At 50.6% G+C, this 19,947-nt stretch overlaps 2 protein-coding genes across 4 annotated transcripts in view; one reads left to right on the top strand and one right to left on the bottom strand.

Moving 5' to 3' along the window:
* Zfyve27 (zinc finger FYVE-type containing 27) overlaps window positions 1-6,124 on the top strand; it is a 31,916-nt gene extending 25,792 nt beyond the window's left edge. For 2 of the 3 annotated variants that reach the window (XM_008831964.3, XM_017797858.2), the window contains 3 exons: window positions 3,258-3,304; window positions 3,622-3,703; window positions 4,663-6,124. In XM_008831964.3, coding sequence (XP_008830186.1) covers window positions 3,258-3,304; window positions 3,622-3,703; window positions 4,663-4,727 — 194 coding nt within the window. In that variant the 3' untranslated portion in view covers window positions 4,728-6,124. The remainder of the gene's footprint in view (window positions 1-3,257; window positions 3,305-3,621; window positions 3,704-4,662) is intronic. The other variant, XM_008831965.3, reaches the window with a different exon arrangement.
* Window positions 6,125-13,734: 7,610 nt separating this feature from the next.
* Sfrp5 (secreted frizzled related protein 5) lies at window positions 13,735-19,545 on the bottom strand. Its single transcript, XM_008831963.2, has 3 exons — window positions 18,823-19,545; window positions 16,640-16,717; window positions 13,735-14,768 (listed from the first exon to the last, which is right to left on the bottom strand). Exons 1-3 carry the CDS (start codon window positions 19,334-19,336, stop codon window positions 14,422-14,424), a joined length of 939 nt encoding a protein of 312 aa, XP_008830185.1. The 5' UTR covers window positions 19,337-19,545; the 3' UTR covers window positions 13,735-14,421.
* Between the last annotated feature and the right edge of the window lie 402 nt (window positions 19,546-19,947).

The following is a 19,947-nucleotide window of genomic DNA, read 5'->3' as shown; positions in this document are numbered from 1 at the left end:
TTGGGAAAATATGCCTCAGGTTCCCCTTCTGTAAAAGGAGAGATTCTTTTGTTTTTGTTTAAAGACAGGGTCTCCCAATAACTGGCCTAGAACTTGCCATGTAGACCAGGCTGAAGTTGATCTCACAGAGGTCTGCCTGCCTCTGCCTCCTGAGTGCTAGGACTACAGACATGTGCCACCACACCCAGCAGGAGAGAGTAGTTCTTAATGGGTTGTGTGGATATCATGTGATAGTACATGCTAAGGGCTAGCATGGCACCTGGCTAGTTTTTAGTAACTGACTGCTGTTCATGTGGGAACCTATCTGGAACTTTGTGATCCAGCTAGTTGGAGTAAAGTGTATCTTCCTCTGGGCATAGTAGATTCCAGAGATCACTTCCCAGCCAAGTTTGTAGTTTGGTTAGTTCTTATTTTCCTGGGGTCGTGGGTGGGTCAAGGAAAGAGCTTCATGGGTAGACTTGATTGTGAGTGCAGCTTGGGAACCTGGCCTGGATCTGGAGCCCTGGGGACAGAGCCAGATAAAGTCCTGGTGAGAGCTGAGTGTAGCAGGTGACTGAGAGTAACTGGTGACCAGGAGCTACTGTGGTCTCTGAACTATGTGTTCTGGTATGTAATGAGCTCCAGATCTGGAATGGGGGAAGAGAGGGGAAAGCCCTGAACTTTAGGAATTGGACTGGGGCTTCTGAAACCTGCCTTTCTGCCCCTTGCAGGGTGATTGTTTTCTCAGGATTAGAGTTCTAGACCTACTTTGTGTGGATGTCCCTTGGCATTCAAGATCCCTTTTTTCTGTGCCAACTGCTGGCTTCTGTTAGTGCTCTGGGTTCAAGGCCCTTTCATATGCACAGTCTCATTTCACATGGTAGATGGGATGGGGCAAGCAGATCCTTGGCCCAGAAGCAGCCAGGTTCCAGACTTCCTAAGTAATACTACAAAGGTATTACTACTGCTGGTCTAGCAAGTGGTCTGCTTGTATTTGTGCATTTTTAAGAGGCATGAGAGGTTTCCATTTTGCAAATGGGTAACCTGAGGCTACCCAAGAACTTCATCTGGTAGGTGGAGCTGGGCCTCAGATACAGGTCATCTGATTCTACTGTCCTTTCTGCCTCATTGTTTTCCCTCTGATTTTCCTTTGCCCTGGTGTGTAGAAGTCCCTTGTTTTAAGTCAGTCCTGTCTTTGGACTTAGTTTTTGGTTCAGATATTCCCTACCTAGATGGGGCCAGGCCATGCAGGTATCTTTAGGCTGGCAATGGCAGAAGGTGCTTCTTTCTCTGAGCCCTTCCTGGCTCCTCATCCTTCTAGACTACTCATGTCCTTCTGCAGATATGACCTGTCTCTGCTTTGAGGTCAGAAGTGGCAGCTCTTTTCCCAAGGTGTCAGCCCGTGGGTCAAAGTCCCCAGGTTAGGCTGACATAGGCTGCTTTAGGGGGTTCTCTTCAACCCTCCAGGCTGCTGTAAGAAAATACAGTAAGCTGGGTGGTTTACAAACAACTGAAATTTATTCCCTACCATTGTGGAGGTTGAGAGTCTAAGATCAGGGTGCCAGGAGTGGGTTCTGGTGATGGCCTTCTTGCTGCCTCCTCAGATGTAGGTGGGACAAGGCAGTTGTCCAGGGCCTCCATTATAAGAACACTGTTCCCATTCATGAGTGCTCTGCCAGTTGCCTCCCAAAGGCCCTACCTTGTAATACCATCGTTTGGGGATTAGGACTTACTATATGAAATTTAAGTGATTATACTGGAAGCTCTTCCATTCTGGCTGTTAGTGGATGAGGAGAGCATATGGGAAGGGCTGAGGAACTTCACTGGGAACTTCTCTGTGGTTTCTACTACATGGGAGAGTCTGGGAGGAGAGGGTCCAGAGCATCCTCACCTTCCCTGTCCTGGAGACCACATCACCATTGCCTTGAGAGGCCCCAGGGAGCCTTAGGCTCCCCTGATTCTGTCTTCATGGCAGAGTCACATATTCAGTCAGGATGGGAGAATGTGAGAGTGAGGGACTTTGCTAAGAGTAGGCAGAAAGAGTGGATGGGTTCTAGAGGAACAGGACTATACTCTGTTACCTGTGTCAGGTGACAGCTCTCAGCCCTCCTTGACCCCAGTGTGCATGTGTACACAGCTTTCTCACTGGACTATGTAGCTGCTGTTGGGTGTTTGGCCCTGGCTCTGCAGATCTAATTCAGAGGAATTCTTGGACTTGGGCCTGAGTGTCAGTCTTCCAGTGGCTTTTTTCCCTGTTCCATTGTCCTGCCCCCCCGAGGGGCGATAGAGCAGGCTGCTTTCCCCTATTCTTGGTGAAGGAGCCAGAGTCTGGGAGCACCCTCTTTCTTGGACCACCAGCAGGCATGGGCTTTATTCTTCTCTCTCTTTCTTCTTTCTGTGCTGTTAGCTAACCAATAGCAAGGTGTTGTCTGCCTTGGTTCCCCTAGCTCTAGTCTTCCTTGATCTCAGGGAGGAGCCTTTAGCGTGAGCTATGGATGATCCTGGCTGGACAGAGCAAGGAACTGCATGGAGGTTTGGGGCTCTTGTGTGAAGGTGAGGCCTGGCTTGGCCAGATATGTGACTCAGGAGGCATAGTAGTGTCCTCTGATGGAGATTCCTGCCCTGGCCAGATCATAGGGACCCCACACCCCAGAAACTTCCTCCTTCCCCATCCTTCATCTCCGTATACCCCACCCCTTGACTCTGCCAGCTGTCTTCTCAGCTGCTGTTGGCTGCTCTGCCTTCTGAAGCTCTGTTGTCTTGTCATCTCTGGTTGTTTAGGCAAGTTTGTGCTCCTGCTTGCCAAACTCTTGGTGCTCGAGCACTTTACCCTTTCTTCTTGGAAGGTTTCTGGTTCCCAGCTTCTCTCTTGGAATCTGATGACGGAAAGTAGGAGCACATATTTCTTGGAGGCCTCTCTGTCCCACAGCTGTGGGCAGTTGTGTATAAGGAGACATTGGGAAAAGGTCTCGTCTATAGGCCTCATGGTCTCTGCCCACTTGGCTAGATTCCAGGGAGGAGAAGCTCTGGGCGCTTCCTGATTTCTGCCAACCCTGCAAATATGGCCACTCAGTGCTGGGAGGGCACAAGCTAGAGCTGTGGGTGGCCTGGGGACAGCTCCTAGCAGCGGGCAGCTTTCCTTCCTGCTCTGAATCTAGACCTTGCTCTACTTCCTGTACCCAGCTGGATTGGGCTAGGCTGGTCCCAGATAGTCGGGAGCAGTGAAGGCTGAGCAGCCTCTGCTGGGTCATAGCTGAGCTACTGCCTCTTTTTCTTAGGGAACTGTACGGGCTGCTCTGCCACTTTCTCAGTGCTAAAGAAGAGGGTAAGTCTGGTATTTGCTGGGGACAATGTGTTTGTGTCCATGGGTTATTTGGGATTTGAGAGGTGTCATTAATGAAGCCTGACTCCTCAGGTCACAGGGCTGGTGCCCATGTTTTGCTAAGGAGAGTGTGTTTTCCCTGCCCCATGCTCACACCTTCACCAGCCTTCTGTTGAATGTTCTGTCTTATCTCACTCCTACTCCACCTAGGCAACTCTCCAGTCCTATAGGATTGGATGGTAGACGGGAGGGAGGAGTTGGGTGTTCCAAGTGCCTGAGAGTGGGTTCCATTTGACACTGACTTTGGTTCTTGTTTGTAGCGGAGCTGCAGTAATTGTGGGAACAGCTTCTGCTCTCGGTGCTGCTCCTTCAAGGTGCCCAAGTCCTCCATGGGGGCCACAGGTAAGAGGGTGTGAGCAGTGGTTCAGGGCAGGGGACTTGAGGAGAGGCTGCATTGTGAGAAAGGAGTGAGGGCATCCTGCACAGAGCAGGGCAACCTTTCAGGCTTCCTTTCCTGGAGAACACCTGGTTGAATCTCATTTTCATTACCATGGTAACATTTTTTAAAAGAATAAAATACATTGTTTATTAGTACTTAGAAAAAAACCACAGAAATAAACAATGGAAAACAGAAATAAACAATGAAAAACCTAATTTGAAATTCAGATTTCCCAGTAAGGTAACAGCCCCCTCGGTAACATATTCAACAAATCAAAATCATTTTTCCTCCTTTCCTCAAAGCCCTACATGTTTGTTGTAAATATAACAGGAGGAGCTAGAGGAGGAAAAGTACTCCCCATGTGTCCTAGGCAGTATGCTTGGATGTGGCCTGCCTGTTGTTGGCATGCAGGTAGCACAACTCTGCATACATGTTTTTGGAAATTGTGATCATGTTTCACTTACTACCTTGTGATGTGTTGCAGTGTTGGACCAAGTTTTTTTTTTTTTTTTTCCTTCTGATCTTAGTTAACTAGAAGATTTGGAAATTGCTATATAGAAGAAAGGAAGAGAAAAGTAATACTGTAATCTTACCACCCAAAGATTTTTAACCACTGTTAAAACGTTTTGGGAAATTTTCCTCTGGTATTTTATTTAAAAAAAAAGTTTTTAAAAGGTTTTCTGTTGATGCCAGAAGAATTTCTAATGCAGAGAACACCTGGGAGAGCCTGCCATTGGCATTGTCACTCCAGAGCCCCCAGCTTTCCAGCATGTGTGAGGGCAGGGTGTGAGCTGGGCCTGGGAGGATGTGTTGGCTGGGCCGTGGGTGGTCTGTCTAGGGGCTGTGGAGGCTGATTCAGTACTTGGCGCCTTGAGCTAAAGGGCACAAAAAACTGTCTCACCACCTTCTTTTTCCTTTCCAGCTCCTGAAGCCCAGAGAGAGACTGTGTTTGTGTGTGCCTCATGTAACCAGACCTTGAGCAAGTGAGAGAGAGGCCCAAGCTCCAACTGGCAGCAGTCCTGGGGCCAGCAGTAGATCCCACTTTTCCTACCCCTACCCCCCTGAGGCGTGTGCTGGGCAAATGTGGCCTAAATGCTAGGTAGGCTTCCTGTCCTTTCCCTGCTGCCTCCAGCTGAGCTGGTGATGCTCAAACACCTGAGGGGAGAGGAGCTCCTGAGACCCTGGCTGTCTGCTCTGCTCTGCTCCATGCCCTCTGGACTCAGGGGTGTCCAGGGAGTACCCACCAGAGGGCAGAACTGACCTAGGCCTGCTGTCAGCTGGACTCTGATGGTCAAGGCCAGTCTTGGCCAGGCCTAGGGATCCTGGAGACCTCAGGTTAGGAAAAGAGGTTTTTCCTCGTGTTGGGTACTGGACAGTCTCTCAGCCTCAGAGGGCTGCAGAAGGGCTTATAGCACTATGCCCTAATTCTGCCCTTTGAATGTCCCTTCTTCAGGATATATGTCCCCATCAGAGTTTGTAGGCATGAGGACTCTAGACACAGGATTGGAGTTCCCAAGTCCCCAGAGGAGAGTGTGCTGGTCAGGTCCTTTAGTGCCAAGTGGATGGCAGCATGGGGAAGTTCCATCTTGCAGAGTCTTAGTGCCCATGATGCTCTCATGTCTTCAGCCCCTTCCCTGGGGTAGCCACAGGACCTTCAGATCACTCCTGCTCCTCTTGTCCTGAGTCAGGGCACCCCACTTCTTACCCAGTGTCACCTCTCCCTTCCCCAGCCCTTGTTCTACAGAGTGAGACCAGGTTAGAGGACCAGAGGTCCTAAAGCCCTTGACCTTTGAGGTCCCGGGAAGTGTAGGACCTTGCTGGGCTGCCTCCTAGAGTCCAGGCTATTCCTGGAGAGAAGTGTCCATTATGGGGCAGGGCCACTTGGTCAATTTTATGTTCTCTCTGAACTCTGAGGGGCCCAGTGTCTCTTCCTAAGCTGTGAGCTGGCTCGGGCCTCCCTCCTTAGCTGCCCTGCCCTTTAAAAGTATTTATTTATTTATTTCATTGTTCTTGGGAACACACAGCACAGGAGTGGGGTGGAGAGGATGAGGGGCTTCTCCTACCTTGGACCCTTCCCTAGAGTCACGGGCTGCCCTTGGGGCCCACGGGTTGCCTGGTACATGCCACAGTAGCAGTGGAGACATTTCTGCTGCCTAACCAGGGACTCGGGTGGAAGTTGGGTGTGGGACAAGTGAGCTGTCTGAGGCCCTTGTTACTGCTAGGCCACACAGAGCAGTGAGGGTTTGGCAGCAGAGACCTGGCAGGCCTGAGCACCCCTTTGTCCTGGTAGGAGAGGCGGGTTACTTTGTCTGTGCTTAGTAACCTTGGAGAGCAGTGGAAAGGAGCTCTGGATGGAGAATTGTCAATAAAAGGCCCCAAGCTTATGCTTTTGTCCTGTCTTTGTGCCAACACTCTCCAGTTCCAGGTCTTCAGTACTGTAGTCTTGCCATGGACGTGGCTGTGGGGTGGGCTTTTGCATACCTTCTGTGGCAGTTTGTGTGCTACAGCCTTGTCTGTGAGGGAGCCAGGCCCAGGGGAAAGCTGTGCCTTATAAGTAGGAGGGGCTTAGCACATGCTGGTATTTTGACTCAAGTCCTCAAGCCTTTGTCTTGAGGACCTGTGGCCTGGATTAAGTTTGGGACCAGAATTTGAGAACCCTGAACAATGGCAGGCTTTAGGGTGGAAAGGTTTAAGATAATCCCTCTGAGAAAGCCAGAAAAGGGTCAGTATAGGAGGCTGAGAGTGGCAGGAAAGGTTGCCTGGGAGGTTTGAGTTGCAAGCCTGTCCTGTGAGCTGGGCTGGACTGGGTGGTCACTGGGTACTAGTTACTGTGGCAGGCACTTTGCACACATTATCTTAGTGCTGGCAGTAAGCCTGTGAGATAGGCACTCTTCTTCCCCAAGTTAGAGTAGTAGTGCTCAGCAGAAGTGCTGGTCAACTCTAAGTCCAGCTCTACCTTACTGTGTACTTCCTCTTTGCTGAAGCAGCAGGAGTGAGCTGCCCTGGTCTTTTGGTGTTGGCTGTCATCTGTGAAGTGCTGTGTGGATTATTTGAGACCCGTGAGGCCTGGAGCATGGCACCTGGTACACCTTAAGCACTCAGTGGACATGAACTCCATATTGTCATCCTGATAGCTTTCAGACAGAACACGTAGCTCTGCCTTACGTGGCTTACAATAGTGATTTTTTTTTCTTTCTCTTTTAAGCTAGAGAATAATTTTAGACCATTTTTTGGAGAAGAGTGTTAGGGACAGCTGTGAGAATAGTTTGATAGTTGATGTGAGAACCATGCTTACTGTTGATGAAAGGTGCCTGTTGCAGCAGGCGCCCTAGGGTGTGGTCACAGGGGAAAAATGGGGTTTCCCTTGGGGCTCAGTAGCCTTCTTGTCTCTGAAAGGCCCTAGCGAGAGCAGGCAAGAGTCTACTCTTTTTTGCTTTCTGAGGGTCTCCTTGTAGCCCCAGCTGTCCTGGAACTCACTGTGTAGACCAGGCTGGCCTTGAACTCACAGAGATCCTCCTGCCTCTACCTCCCGAGTGCTGGGATTAAAGGTGTGTGCCACCATGTCCAGCTGCAAGGGTCTTATTTTTAAAGTTCAGGTTCCACTCGGAGAACAAAGCTACCAGTCCTCAGCAGGAGGGACTGTTGATGTTTTACCTGGACTGGGGACCACAGTGAGAGTCGCAACATAGGATGACAGACAAACTGTTCTTTGTGGAAGTGGATGTCTGCATTAAAAGATGTTTGTTAGTTTGATCTTGGGCATCCAGAGATGAGGGACAGGTAGCTAGCTCTGCTACAGTCCTGGCATCTGGCCCCCAGCCTGGCTTGGGCTCAGGGTTCTGTTTGTGGTCTGGTTGTGTTGATACCTCTTGAAAGCCCTGGGAAACCTTGAACCTGTGATGACTTTGGGGTCTTCTGTGGGTCTTGGGGCTGAGGCCACGTGACACTCCATTTTCATCCCCTCTCCAGTGGCCTGATTCCCGTGTCTGCCAACAGCTGGCCACGTTCACAGAACCCTTGTGCTAGGAGCATGCATGGCCAATATCTCATTTTAACTTCCCACAGCCCCACAGCTAGGTTCTGCTGTCACCTAATTGGTATTTTAAGGGGGTAGATGGAGGCATAGGGAGGTTAACCCACTCAGAGTGGGATGGGAATTGTGCCGCAGGTGTTCATAGAGGTCATGGTATAAGGAGCTTTGGGTGAAGGTCATACTCTGGACAGCCCCCTTGCATTCTGCCTGGTCACCACTCTCTCAGGAGTTAGCCACTGAGCTAATAAGAAGGGCCTGCCCACCAAGCACTACCCCCCAGCAGAACAGAGATGGCCTTGTGGGAGCCCCCACCTTCTCCAGCTCCCTGTGACTCCCCACCTCCTGCCAGCTGCACCCTGAGCAGCACATTCCATTCTCTGGCACCACTGGGTGCTGGGGATTCTGGGTTCCCTTGGCTGCCAGACTTCTACAGAGCCTGCTGTCTAGGCCGGGACACTGGGTCCCAGCCACACACATTCCAGCAGCAGCCACCCCCCACTTTAGATTTCCCCAAGAATGAACTTTAGCCAGGATTACAGCTGGCTGTACAGTTGTAGGATGTGAGCTTGCTTTGTGGAGACTCGAGGCTGGATGAGAGAAGAGGAGTGGGTGGGACGGGCTGGGTCCTCTGCCTCTGCCCTGGCCCTTGCAATGGCAGTGAAGCAGGCTCCTGGAGCCTTCATGGCTGCCTTCATTTATCCTGACTTCACCTCTATAGATAGTAGTGTATGAAGTCGTCAGCTTTTTAGACTGTAGGTCACCTGTCTGCATGGAGTCCTGTGACTGAATGTGGGTCATGACAAGTTTGGTAACAGTAAAGGGTTTCTGAACACTCAGCAACCAAAAATTAATTTTAAATCAAACTTGTAATGAATCTCAGGAATTTTGGAGCCCCTCCTAGGCTGCATGGACTTCACTGGAGCCTTGGTTCTGGCTACTACATGTACCCTTTGCACTGTGCCCACCATCAGGCACACTGCTCAAGACTGAGTGAAACACCCCAGTGTGGATTTAGGACTGTTGTGTGTTATGAACTACAGTGTTTTCACTCTACATCCGGTTTCTGCTCTTAACAGAAACAATGGTTTACAGAAAATGAAGACTTAGCATTTCTCTACCATCATTCCTCAGCGTGTATCAAATTAGTATATCTTTGGGTGGTATTGTGGTAGAATGTTTAATTTTAAAAATTGCTGTTTGTGGCTGGCAAGATGGCTCAGTGGGTAAAAGTGATAGCCACACAAGCCTGACAGCCTGATTTCCTAGACCCTATGTAAAAAAAGCTGAATGTGGGCTCGAGGAATGGCTCAGCGGTTAAGAACACTTGACTGTTCTTGCAGAAGACCCGAGTTCAAATTCCAGCACCCACATGGAAGCTAACAACTGTCCGTAACTCCAGTTCCAGGGGATCTGACAACCTCTTCTGTCCTTCTCGGGCATTGCATGACACGGGTGCACTTACCTACATGCAGGCTTAACACTTATACACATAAAATAATAAATATTAAAAAAAAAACTGAATGCAGCTGGGTGTGGTGGTGTACATCTTTAATCCCAGCACTTGGGAGGCAGAGGCAGGCAGATCTCTGAAATTGAGGCCAACCTGGCCTACATCGCAAGTTCCACAGATGGGGCTACAGGGAGACTGTGTCTCAAAAAACAACAAAACAGAAAAGCTGGATGCAGTGGCATGCACTTGCAATCTCAGCACTCCATCACCAAGAGAATTACTCTGGATATGCGGCATGGCAGGAACTCCAGAAGACCCTGCCTCAGCAAGGTAGAAGGAGAGAATGAACACCTGACCACCACATGCACCCATAATATGCACATGCATGCCCCCCTCCAAAATACTGTTTGAATTGCTGACTTGAGTTTCATTAAAAAAAAAAGTTATTCAGTGAATTTTGGCTTGGAATTGGGGTTGGAATACAATTTCAAGCAATTTCTGAAATGTTACCAAACATACTTCTGCCTTTTGTACTATGTATATATTAAAAACAATGTTCTCACAGCCGGGCATGGTGGCACATGCCTTTAATCCCAGCACTTGGGAGGCAGAGGCAGGCTGATCTCTGTGAGTTTGAGGCCAGCCTGGTCTACATAGCAAGTTCCAGGCCAGCTGGGGCTATAGGGAAACCCTGTCTCAAAAAGAACCCCCCCCCCAAAAAAAGTGTTCTCAGCATTGATGATTATAAAATCAAACACTAATCATCTCTGAAAAATAGTAAAAATGCTCTACATCCTACAATATCAAATATTCAGCCAGGGTTTAATTCCTCATTTAAAAATAAGCACATCTATGTCAAATTGCTTTCATCTATTTAATTTTTTAATATTTATATGTATGAATATATTGCCTGCATTAAAGTACCCTGTGTCATGCAATGCTTATGGAGGTCAGAAGAGGGCATCAGATCCTCTGGAACTGGAGTTACTGATGGTTGTTAGCTGCCATATGGGTGCTGGGAACTGAACCTGGGTCCTCTGCTAGAGAGGCCAGTACTCTTGTACTCTTAACTGCTGAGCCACCTCTCTATCCCCTGCTTTCATCTTTAAAATATTTTATTTTATTTTACATATATGAGTGTATTGCCTGCATGTATGTGAGTGCACCCATGTCGTACAGTGCTACGGAGGTCAGAAGAGGGCTTGGATTCCCCTAGAACTGGAATTGAGGACGGTTCATAGCTGCCATGTGGGTGCTGGGAATCGAACCCGGGTCCTCTGCAAGAGCAGTCAGTGCTCTTAACCGCTGAGCCATCTCTTCAGCCCAGCTCCTACTTTCATCTTTAATAAGTGGTATGTGTACACTAAAGAATTGCTTTAGAATGGTCAATTTATATACCTACTTTAGATCTATATCCCTGAGGCTGAATAAAAATTTCTTGAGTGAGAAGAGGTGAATGGAAAGAGTTTAAGGAGGCCTGGCATAGTGGTTAATAGTTTTGAGTTCAAATCTAGCACTATTATGTATGCTATGTGATCTTAACTGAGCTACTATCTCAAATGGATGTTGAAAGGCTTAAATTAGAATGTGAAAGTGTTCTGAGTTGCTGCTCACCATGACTTTGACACTAGTATTGGCTGTCTTTTCCCCACTATTGGCTTATATATCACTTAGGGGGTGTAGCTCTGGAGCCAACTCCCTAATTTGGCTTTTAGGTAAGACACTCCTGTCTTTCTCTGCTTCCCTGTCAGTCAGGTATCTAAGTGGATTAACGAATCAATTAGGAATATTACTGAGCACCTACTATGTGTAGGCATTACTAGGTCATGATTACTAAATACAAATAACTACTTAATGATCAACTTCAAACGCTGCATTGTATCCAGGCACTTGTCCTGCATTTGACAGGTAGCACCCAGCTGCCCTGGGGAGGAGGCATTGTTCTCAGTCCCTTAGCCACCAGGGTTTGGGATTGGAGGCCAGGACTGGGCTTCTCACTCCCACTCAGTACAATCCCTGCCCAAGTCCCTCCTGGTTTTATGTTAGGACTTAGTATATACCCAGCTGAAAAATTCGACTTCCTCTGTTCTCTTGCAGCTAGGGGGTAGTCATGTGACTTAGTCCTGGCCATGAGCTGGAAGTGGAAATGTACCAGGTAGGCCTGGTTGGGGATTACTGTTTTCCTACTCAGGAGGGCACTCACTGACTGACGTGATTTTCCTGCCCACTCTTCCTGGTCTTGCTGGAATTGGTGGAGGAATTAGGAAGAAGCCTGTCTTGTAACCTCAACTGCAAGAAATCTGGAGTCACCCCCCCCCAACACACACTTGCCTACTTTTAGACCTTTTGTGTGGAGACACCCTATGTGTCTTGGGGGTTCAGCTCTGTTCACATGGTTAGAGCCCCCCCCCCCCCCCCCCCTTTACTGGTCCCTGAGCTCAGGTGTGTACTCTTGCCAACTGGGAAGGAGATCAGTGTAGCCAGGTTGGTGAGTGAAGGAAGTGTGGGCTTGGGCCTTATAGAGCCTCCTTGGTCTCTGGGAGAATTCCTCTTGGTTCCAGATGAGATTCCAGGCAGATGTGAGGGGAAAGAGCAGGTAGAGAACAGGGCCAGGGCTCTTTGTGGTGTGCTGAGGAGGGCCTTCCTGGGCTTCATGGAATGGGATGAGGGAGCCCTCTCCCACCACCACTCCCTGCTGCCAACACCTGACAGAGGTCAGCATTGTACTTCAGCCAGAGGTGGTCTGAGGCCTGTGTGCTCCGTGGAAAAAAAAAAAATTCCTGTGTCTGGTGGACCAGAGAAGTGCCTGTAAATATTTGGTCAGAGTAGAAGGTTGGGAGACAAGGGGCAGATTCAGGGAGCCGGGCAGGCTGGGCAGGGTTTGGGCAGGGTGGGTGGCAGCGACTTCCTCTGAGGAGAAACAAGTTCTCTGCAGCTCAGGGCCTGGGCAGAGGCCACTTACTGCCCAGGGCTGATTTATGGGCAGGTGGTCAGGTCACCTGTTAGTGAGGCCTTGGGGGAAAGCAGTTCAACAGGCCCACATTAGACTCCACCGAGGGCCTTTCTGGTCATGTTGCCTTCCCTATTTGAGTCAGGTGACATTTCTCCAAGGTGGCACACTCCCCCAGTGCTGTGAAAGCTGGGGTTTCCCCCACCTTGGTGGTTCTTTTATTTTGGAGGAGTTAGCAGGTCTTGAACCCACACGGAGCTCCTTTCAAATGCTGGCCATCTGCCTGGCAGTGCTCACTCACCTGCATTTCAAGCCTTCTCCCCTCCCTGCACTGGGTGCACCTTAAGGCACCCACCCTCTCTCTGTCCCTTCCCCTGTGGCTTGGTCCTGTGGTGACTTGCCCTTGCATGCTACTGATTTCCCATGCCTTCTAAAGGCTCTGCTTTCATTCCATGGGGTGGGGCCCAGTATTTGATAAAAGCTCCCAGAGGATTAAAGTTTTTGGGTTAAAATGCAGATTCTTGGGGCTGGAGAGAGGGCTCAGTGGTTAAGAGCACTGGCTGCTTAACCCAAGTTCAAATTCCAGCACTTACATGGTGGCCAACAATCATCTATAATTCCAGTTCAGGGAGTCTGACGCCCTCTTCTGGCCTCCATGGGCATTGCACAACATGGATACACTTTTATACATGCAGGCAGAGCACTCATATACGTAACAAGAAAAATGCAGATTCTTAGATTTGATCCCCAGTACCAGTCAAAAAACAAAAATTTGTTTCTGTTATAGAAAGTTTGAGTGGGGCCTACGTGTTTGAATTCCCAGGCAAATACTCTATCTTTGAGTGAGAGGCAGCCCCAGCCCTCCAAGATTCTGTGTTCCTAACCAGTTCCCGGTGCTGCTACTGGTGGTGTGGCCAGGAGCATGCTTAGTGTCTGTCTAAGGCATCTGTCACTTAACAGGTCAGGACCAGTGCTCAGGAGTGCCTGAAAACCCCAGGGGAGAAGTGACATAGTTCCCTGTGGCCTGCCCTTCTTGGACCCTTCCAGTTAGGCACTGCCTGAAGGGGGACTGCATGGTTGGGAGTCCTGTGATTGTGGGAACAGCTGAAGAACTTGGCTCTTCTGTCCCTCCTCAGAGACAAAATGGTCTCCATTTCTCACTTAATGGTTGGGATGTGAGGGTAACCCTCACCATGTGTTCTTGGGGAACATTGCTTTTCTTGGGTCTTCCAAAGGGGTCAGTGGACCAGGCCTTCTGTTATAATATCCTTTTGGGGCTGGAGATCTGGCTTTGCAGTTAAGAGCACTGGCTACTCTTATAGAAGACCTGGGTTCAGTTCCCAGCACCCACACAGAGGCTAACAACCATCCATAATTCTAGTTCCAGGGGATCTGATGCACTCTTCCGACGTCCATGGGCATTGCATGACACATACATGCAGACAAAATATTCATACACGTAAAAGTAAAGAGAAAGAATATGGGCCTCTTGCTAAAAGTGCTCTGAAGCTCCTTAGCCCCTGGCTTCTTTAGTACTAGAGGATAAAGAAGTCACCTGGTCCAACCCAACCTTTGTTTTCTTTTATTTAATTAAAAACTTAAAAAAAATTAAGAACCAACCCCATTATCTAGAACTGATGGCCTCACAGCAGTAGCAATAATTTATTATCATCAGGACCAAAGGAAGTGGGAAGCTGAGGCAAGGGCCAGGAAGTGAGGCTTTGTGAGAGCATCTGTAGAGGCTGCTGGGCCTGCACTCCAGTCTAGCAGGGCTCTAGACAGGGGAAGAGGGTATGGCTGTTGGGCACAGAGGCCTTGATTCCTGTTTTTTGGAGGACTGTGGTAACACAGAAAGGGGCAGTGGGGGAGGAGAACTGTCCTCTAAACACTGAGATCTCTCTCAAAGGCAAGGCCTACTATCCACTCTGGAAACATCCTCTCCCTAGGTGAGCCCTGCATCCTTCCCTCATGGACTCCTCCCTCTGCCCACTTTCTCAGACACTAGGGCTTCCCCTAGAAGTGAAAGTCCTTTTGAGAGAGGGAGCCCCAGGTCCCAGAATTCCAGGACCCCTTAGTTGGGGAGTGCAGCCTCAGGCCCCATACCCAACCTTTGGGGCCTGCGCCAGTATTAACCACTTGAAGCCATCTTTGCCATGGTCTGGGTCAGCCTGGGAGTCAGGGCAAGGCCAAGTGGGCAGGGACAAAGGGCAAGGCACAGCTGGCTGGCTGGGGCAGGGAAGAGGGCCTTTCAGTGGGGTTCAGCTGCCCCATAGAAGAAGGGATAGTAGAGGGAGCAGGGGTAAGAGAACCTGAACTTGACTGCGAACTTCATTTCCTTATTTTTCTTGTCCCAGCGGTAGACAGCCATGAGCAGCAGCTGTCCCTCCACTTTTCGGCCCATGACCAGGAAGCTGCCCGTCAAGCTGTCCAGCTGTGGGCAGGGGCAGCCTGCACCATTCTTCATGTGCAGGACCAGCCTCTTGGTGTCCTTACGCTTCAGGGGGCCTGGCTTGAGCAGTTTCTTCTTCTTCTGGGCCCCAATCAACTTTCGGTCCCCGTTCTCTATCTTGATCTCCTTGATGCGCATCTTGACCACTGTGGGAAGGTGGGCATGGGGTGGTCTGAGAAGGAATCAGGTCTCAGGATGGTAGGGGCTCTAGGTTGGTACCAGGATGTTCTCAGGGAACCTGATGCAGTGTAGAGGTTGGATGGCAGGGCTCATGAGGTCACTGTAATGTTTACAAAGCTCCTATGGGCTGGACTTTCAGCCTCAAAATAGAGTAGGGAGACATGGGGGTATGTCCTACCTGAGTTATGGAGCCTGGATCCAATTAAAACTGTTCAGTTTTAGAGCCAGAACTTTCTGTGACATCAAATGCAGGGTGGTGAGCTCTCTAGTGAGAGGATGGGAGGCTGGCTAGAGGATATCTTTATAATGCAGGGGTACTGAATTCTGCCATCTCATAGAGATTCTGGTAGGATTTCTAGCGCTCTCTCTCTCTCTCTCTCTCTCTCTCTCTCTCTCTCTCTCTCTCTCTCTCTCTCTCTCTCTCTCTCTCTCTCTCTCTCTGTGATTGGGTAGAGTGGTGGTGGGTGGACTGTTAATATTTAGCAGCCAGCTCTGGGGAGGAGTCCTGCTCTGTAGCACTTTCTCACATCCATTGGCTGGCCATGCCATTGAGCACAGAATTGGGAAAGATTCCCACAGAGCAGCCCTGTGCAAACCCACCATATAATGTAAGTGTGTGGGTGTGATCATGTAGTGCAGGCACAGTACATATGTGGTATGTTTGTGTGGAAGTATGTTGTGGTATAGCTAGGAGTGTGAGTGTTTAGGATGGGGAGGTGAAGGCTGGGCCCTTGGCTTGAGTCATGGCCCAGGTCACAGATGGTCACAGAGATCCAATACAGCTGGGGACAAGGAATTGTGAGTTAGGGGTAGGGACCCTCTGGCTAGCCCCACTTCCCTTAAACAATGGATCTCCATCTCTCAAGAAATCAGAGAATGGGGCTGGAGAGATGGCTTAGTGGTTAAGAGCACTGGTCTTGCAGAGGCCCAGGGTTTGGTTCCCACCACCCACATAGTGGCTAACAACCATCAGTGACTCCAGTTTCAGCGGATTCAGTGCCCTCTTCTGACATCCGTGGCATTACATGACATGGGTGCATTTACATGCAGACAATACACTCATACATATAAAAATACTTTTGTAAAAAGCCAGAGAATAACTTTGTCTACTCAGGGAAGAATATTGTCCTAAAACCTCTTTTCTCCTCTTCCTCTCCCCTCTCTACACCCACATCTCTGCAATATAGCAGTATTTTCTTTCCAAAGAGGCTACCAAAGACTCCTCTGAAGTAAGATTTAATTATTGCCCTATTTTCCTATTTTTATAGACAAGAAGGCTAGGATACAAAACAGAACCAACTTTGTAAAGATCACATGCAGAACTTTGTAGTTCATGTGTGAGCTTGGTCATAACTAGAGTGTGTTCAGTTGTCTCAGTATGGGAAGGTTCCAGAATGAAGCTGTGGGGAAAGCTGGCCACAGCCCACTGTGACCAGAGATACCCTGGGTACTCAGCAGAGATGCCCAGAGAAGAGAGGCTCCACTTCCTTCCTGGAGTCCCTGTATCCTGTGAGGACTCCCTGCATTCCCCGCCGCCATACCCCCACAAAAAAAAGACAGCCCAGCCATGGAGGCACTTCTGTGAACAGTGCCAAGGGACAGCCGCAGGAGCCCTGATCAGGCAGGGCTGATTCTGAGCCCATGGACCATGGTCAAGAGGGCCTTCTGAAGCCCTGAAATGATGTATAGAAAGATGCATTTTTCTTGGGAGAGGGCTTGTGCTTATCATTAGATTCTCAGAGGGGAGGATGATGCCAAAACTGATGGGTGTGGGTACATGTGTATCTAGGCTGCTGGGGGCAGTGTCAGGACTATGGCTCTGTGAGCCCGCACTCACCAAAGTCACTGGAGCACATCTGTTCCATGAGGCCATCAGCACTGTGCTCCATCTCACACTGGGCGCAAATCTTGGTTACTGAAGAGAGAAGGCGGGGTGTGGTGGGGAGTGGTTAGTGAGTGAAGTCCAAACAACCACTATAGTACAGGCTTTTCTAGTGACCTTCCCCCCCAAAAGCCATTCTAATTCCTCATTAGGAAATGGAATAATGACAGTGATACCAGTACCTACTACGCACTGAGTGATTGCGACAATCCAGGAGATGATATTGTACAGGGACAATACTGTGAGGTAGGCAGTTGCCCCAGACAGCTACAATCATAACACACTGTCTTCTAAATTTTGTCCCATCTAATACTCAGCCTCTTAAGTGGATATTATTATTTCTATTTGACAGCAAAGTAAATTGATGCCCAGAGTGGTTAACTGAGTCTGCAAAACTCAGGACTCAGGATTGTGGCTCCCAGTCTAGGGCCAGGGTTGGGGTGTTCGCAGGAGCCAGGCACGTGGATAAAGAGCAGAGCCAGCATGGCTGGCACTCAACCTCTGGTTTCTCAAAGAAAGCTCAAACTGTTCATTTTTATGTGAACTATTTGAATTTTATCTGTTGACCACGCACACCTTTCCATAGTCTGCCATCCTGCCAGTCAGAACCTCCCCCCACGACCTTCCTTTAGCTTCTGTGTGTGTGCTTCCAGGTGGAAGTGCCTTCCTGGGAAAGGGACTCACAGGGGAGTAGCAGGGCATTCTGAGCCTAGGACTCCTGCGCTTCCCAATCTATTCATGTTGGGGTCCTAAAGAAACTGTAGAAGGAAGGGCCGGAGATGGCTCAGTGGTCAAGAGCCCAGACTTCTCATCCAGAGGACCTGAGTTCAGTTCCTAGCACCTCCATCACATTGCACACACTTGCCTGTAACTCCTTGGGGGCGGGTTCCCATGCTTCTGACCCTCGAGGGCACATGAATTCACCCATCCACTCACCATAATTAAAAACAAATCTCAAAAAACAATAAAAGCCAATAGAAAGAACCTGTGGGGACTTTGGAGGACTGTTTCCTTCTTGCTTAGCTGGCACTATCTGCTCACCTGTCACGTTTAGCCTCTAGGATAGCCGTCCCCCCCCCCGCCCCCCGGCCTGCCCCAAGGACCCCATGGAGAGGAATAGTATGAAGAAGAAAAGGGCCTCTAGGGTCTCCTAGGCAGGTAAGGGTAGTCTGGAGGTGGGTTGTGGGGTGGTACAGAAAAGGGCCCAGCTGTTTTGGGGAGACTGGAAAAGGCAGAAAAAAAGAGAGCAGTGCTTTGGGTATCCAGCCAAGGGAGCTCATGGGGGATCTTGGTCTCCTGTGTGAACTGCCCAGGCAAGGATTGCTTGCTGGAGGCCCCAAGTATCCTCCTGACTGGGATGCTAGGGGTGACTGGAAGGAGTTAGGCACGGTGGAGGAAGGAGGCGTGTGTGTGTGTTGGGGGGTGTTGGGGGGGCTGGGACCTTAAGTTTGGGACAGCTTTGAGGACCAGCACTGTAAGCACAATGGAAGGGAAGCTGAGACCAAAAAGGAATTAAGCATAATGCAGTAATGTCACCGGGTGCAGGTGGAAGCAGGGCTTGGGAGCTCACAGGTTCCTGAGGCTGGGACATTCACTGCTGGGAAATGAGGCTCAGAAAAGCTAAGCAAGTACTCAAAAGACCGTGGAGACGTTAGGGTTCTAGACATAGGAACAAGGGGAAATAGCCCAGGAGTCCTCTTAGTTCCCAGTTCTTCCCTAACCACCTCCCTTTCCAAAGTTCAACACGTGGGGGAGGGGTGATGCTTCTCTGGGCGCCCAAAGTTTAAGTGGAAGGCTTTGTTTAGCGACCTGGGCATTGTTGGGCTGAGGAAGGCAGTTTATGGGCACCCAGCTGCGGGGGGCATGAGGCGGAGGTGGGAATTGGACAGAACCAGTGGGAATTCCCACAGCAAGTTCATAAAGGTGGAAAGGAGGCAGGAGACAATTCCTGGGCGCTGGACTTTGGGGGTGGGGTGGTGTGGTGTGTGTTTCCTAAGACCATTTTTACATGAATTTTTCTGTCATTTTAGGTGTGTGTGTGTGTGTGTGTGTGTGTGTGTGTGTGTGTGTGTGTAGCTTTGCTGCTAAGGGATTGCAGGAAGACGCATCAATCCGACCCCGACGGGCGGTGGCGCTACCTGGAGGCGCGGTGGCAGGCAGGTGCCCGAACTGCACCGCGATGCAGAGGTCGTTGTCCAGGGGGAACTTGTGGCAGTGCAGCATCTCGGGCCAGGGAAAGCCGTAGGCCTCCATGAGCGGCGCGCAGCCGGCGCGCACGGCCTCGCATAGCGAGCGGCACGGGTAGATGGGCCGGTCCAGACAGACCGGCGCGAAGAGCGAGCAAAGGAAGACCTGCGTGTCCGAGTGGCAGCGCTTGGCCAGCAGCGGCAGCCAGCTGCTCGCCTGCTGCTTCACCTCGGCCAGGCTCTCGTGCTCCAGCAGGTTGGGTAGCCGCATGCGCTTGTAGCCCACCGTGTGGCAGAGCGGCAGGTCGGCGGGGATGTCGAGGCACTGTGGCGGCTTGGAGTAGGAGCGGCCGTGCAGGGGCTCGGTCTGCCAGCCGTAGTAGTCGTACTCTTGACCGCGCACGACGTGCAGCGCCCCGAGCAGCAGCGCCAGTACGGCTGTCCGTGCGCCCCCCGCCGCTCGCATGGCTGCGATGTCCCCGCGGGCCCGGACGTCTCTGTGCTCGCGCCCGGATGCCCCGCGTGCGCGCCGGCCGTGATGCTCCCTGCAGCCACCGCAAGGGTCGTCCAAGAGGGTGGCAGCCTCCGCTCCGCTGCGGGGGCCCGGAGTGATCCTGGCGCCTCCCACCTCGGGGCTCCAGCCCCGGTCTCTTAGTGCTCCAGCCAATCTGCGGACGCCGGGCTCCCGCCCCGAGTCCGCGGACGGGAGGAGCCCCGAGCCACTCCCGCTCCGCTCCCGCCCTGCACCGTCGCGCCCCTGTCGGGTCAACTATTCCCCTGCCGCAGCCCGGGCCTCGCATTGCGCCACTCCCGGGGCTCCCTCTTCTCTCTCGGCATTTTCCTCACCCTTGCCCTTTTCTCCATCCATCTTATCTATCTCCGCCACAGCCTCTCCTGTTCCTTTTCTCACTCACTTCACCTGCTTATCTCTTGGCCTCGGCCTTTCCCGCTCTGCTCTGGTTTCTCTTCCCCAACACCTCGGTTGCTCTTCTCCCTTCTTCGATTCTCTTGGTCACCCACACCCTCCTGGCCCAGGGTGGTAGCGCTTCATCCTGCAGTCTTTAAGCATCCACTGAG

This window comes from Nannospalax galili, unplaced genomic scaffold (genome assembly GCF_000622305.1).
Source record: "Nannospalax galili isolate Female #2095 unplaced genomic scaffold, S.galili_v1.0 scaffold875, whole genome shotgun sequence".
Taxonomy (NCBI): domain Eukaryota; kingdom Metazoa; phylum Chordata; class Mammalia; order Rodentia; family Spalacidae; genus Nannospalax; species Nannospalax galili.
Note: the sequence above shows the minus strand (reverse complement) of the source record. Positions and strands in the feature narration are given on the sequence as shown.

Bases quoted from the DNA above. Each gene is read 5' to 3' on its own strand.
- Sfrp5 (XM_008831963.2), bottom strand. From the start codon at position 19,336: ATGCGAGCGGCGGGGGGCGCACGGACAGCCGTACTGGCGCTGCTGCTC. The intron at 16,718-18,822 runs GTAGCGCCACCG...TTCTCTCTTCAG, and splicing joins GCCTGCCACCGCGCCTCCAG to TAACCAAGATTTGCGCCCAG. The intron at 14,769-16,639 runs GTGAGTGCGGGC...ACCTTCCCACAG, and splicing joins GATGTGCTCCAGTGACTTTG to TGGTCAAGATGCGCATCAAG.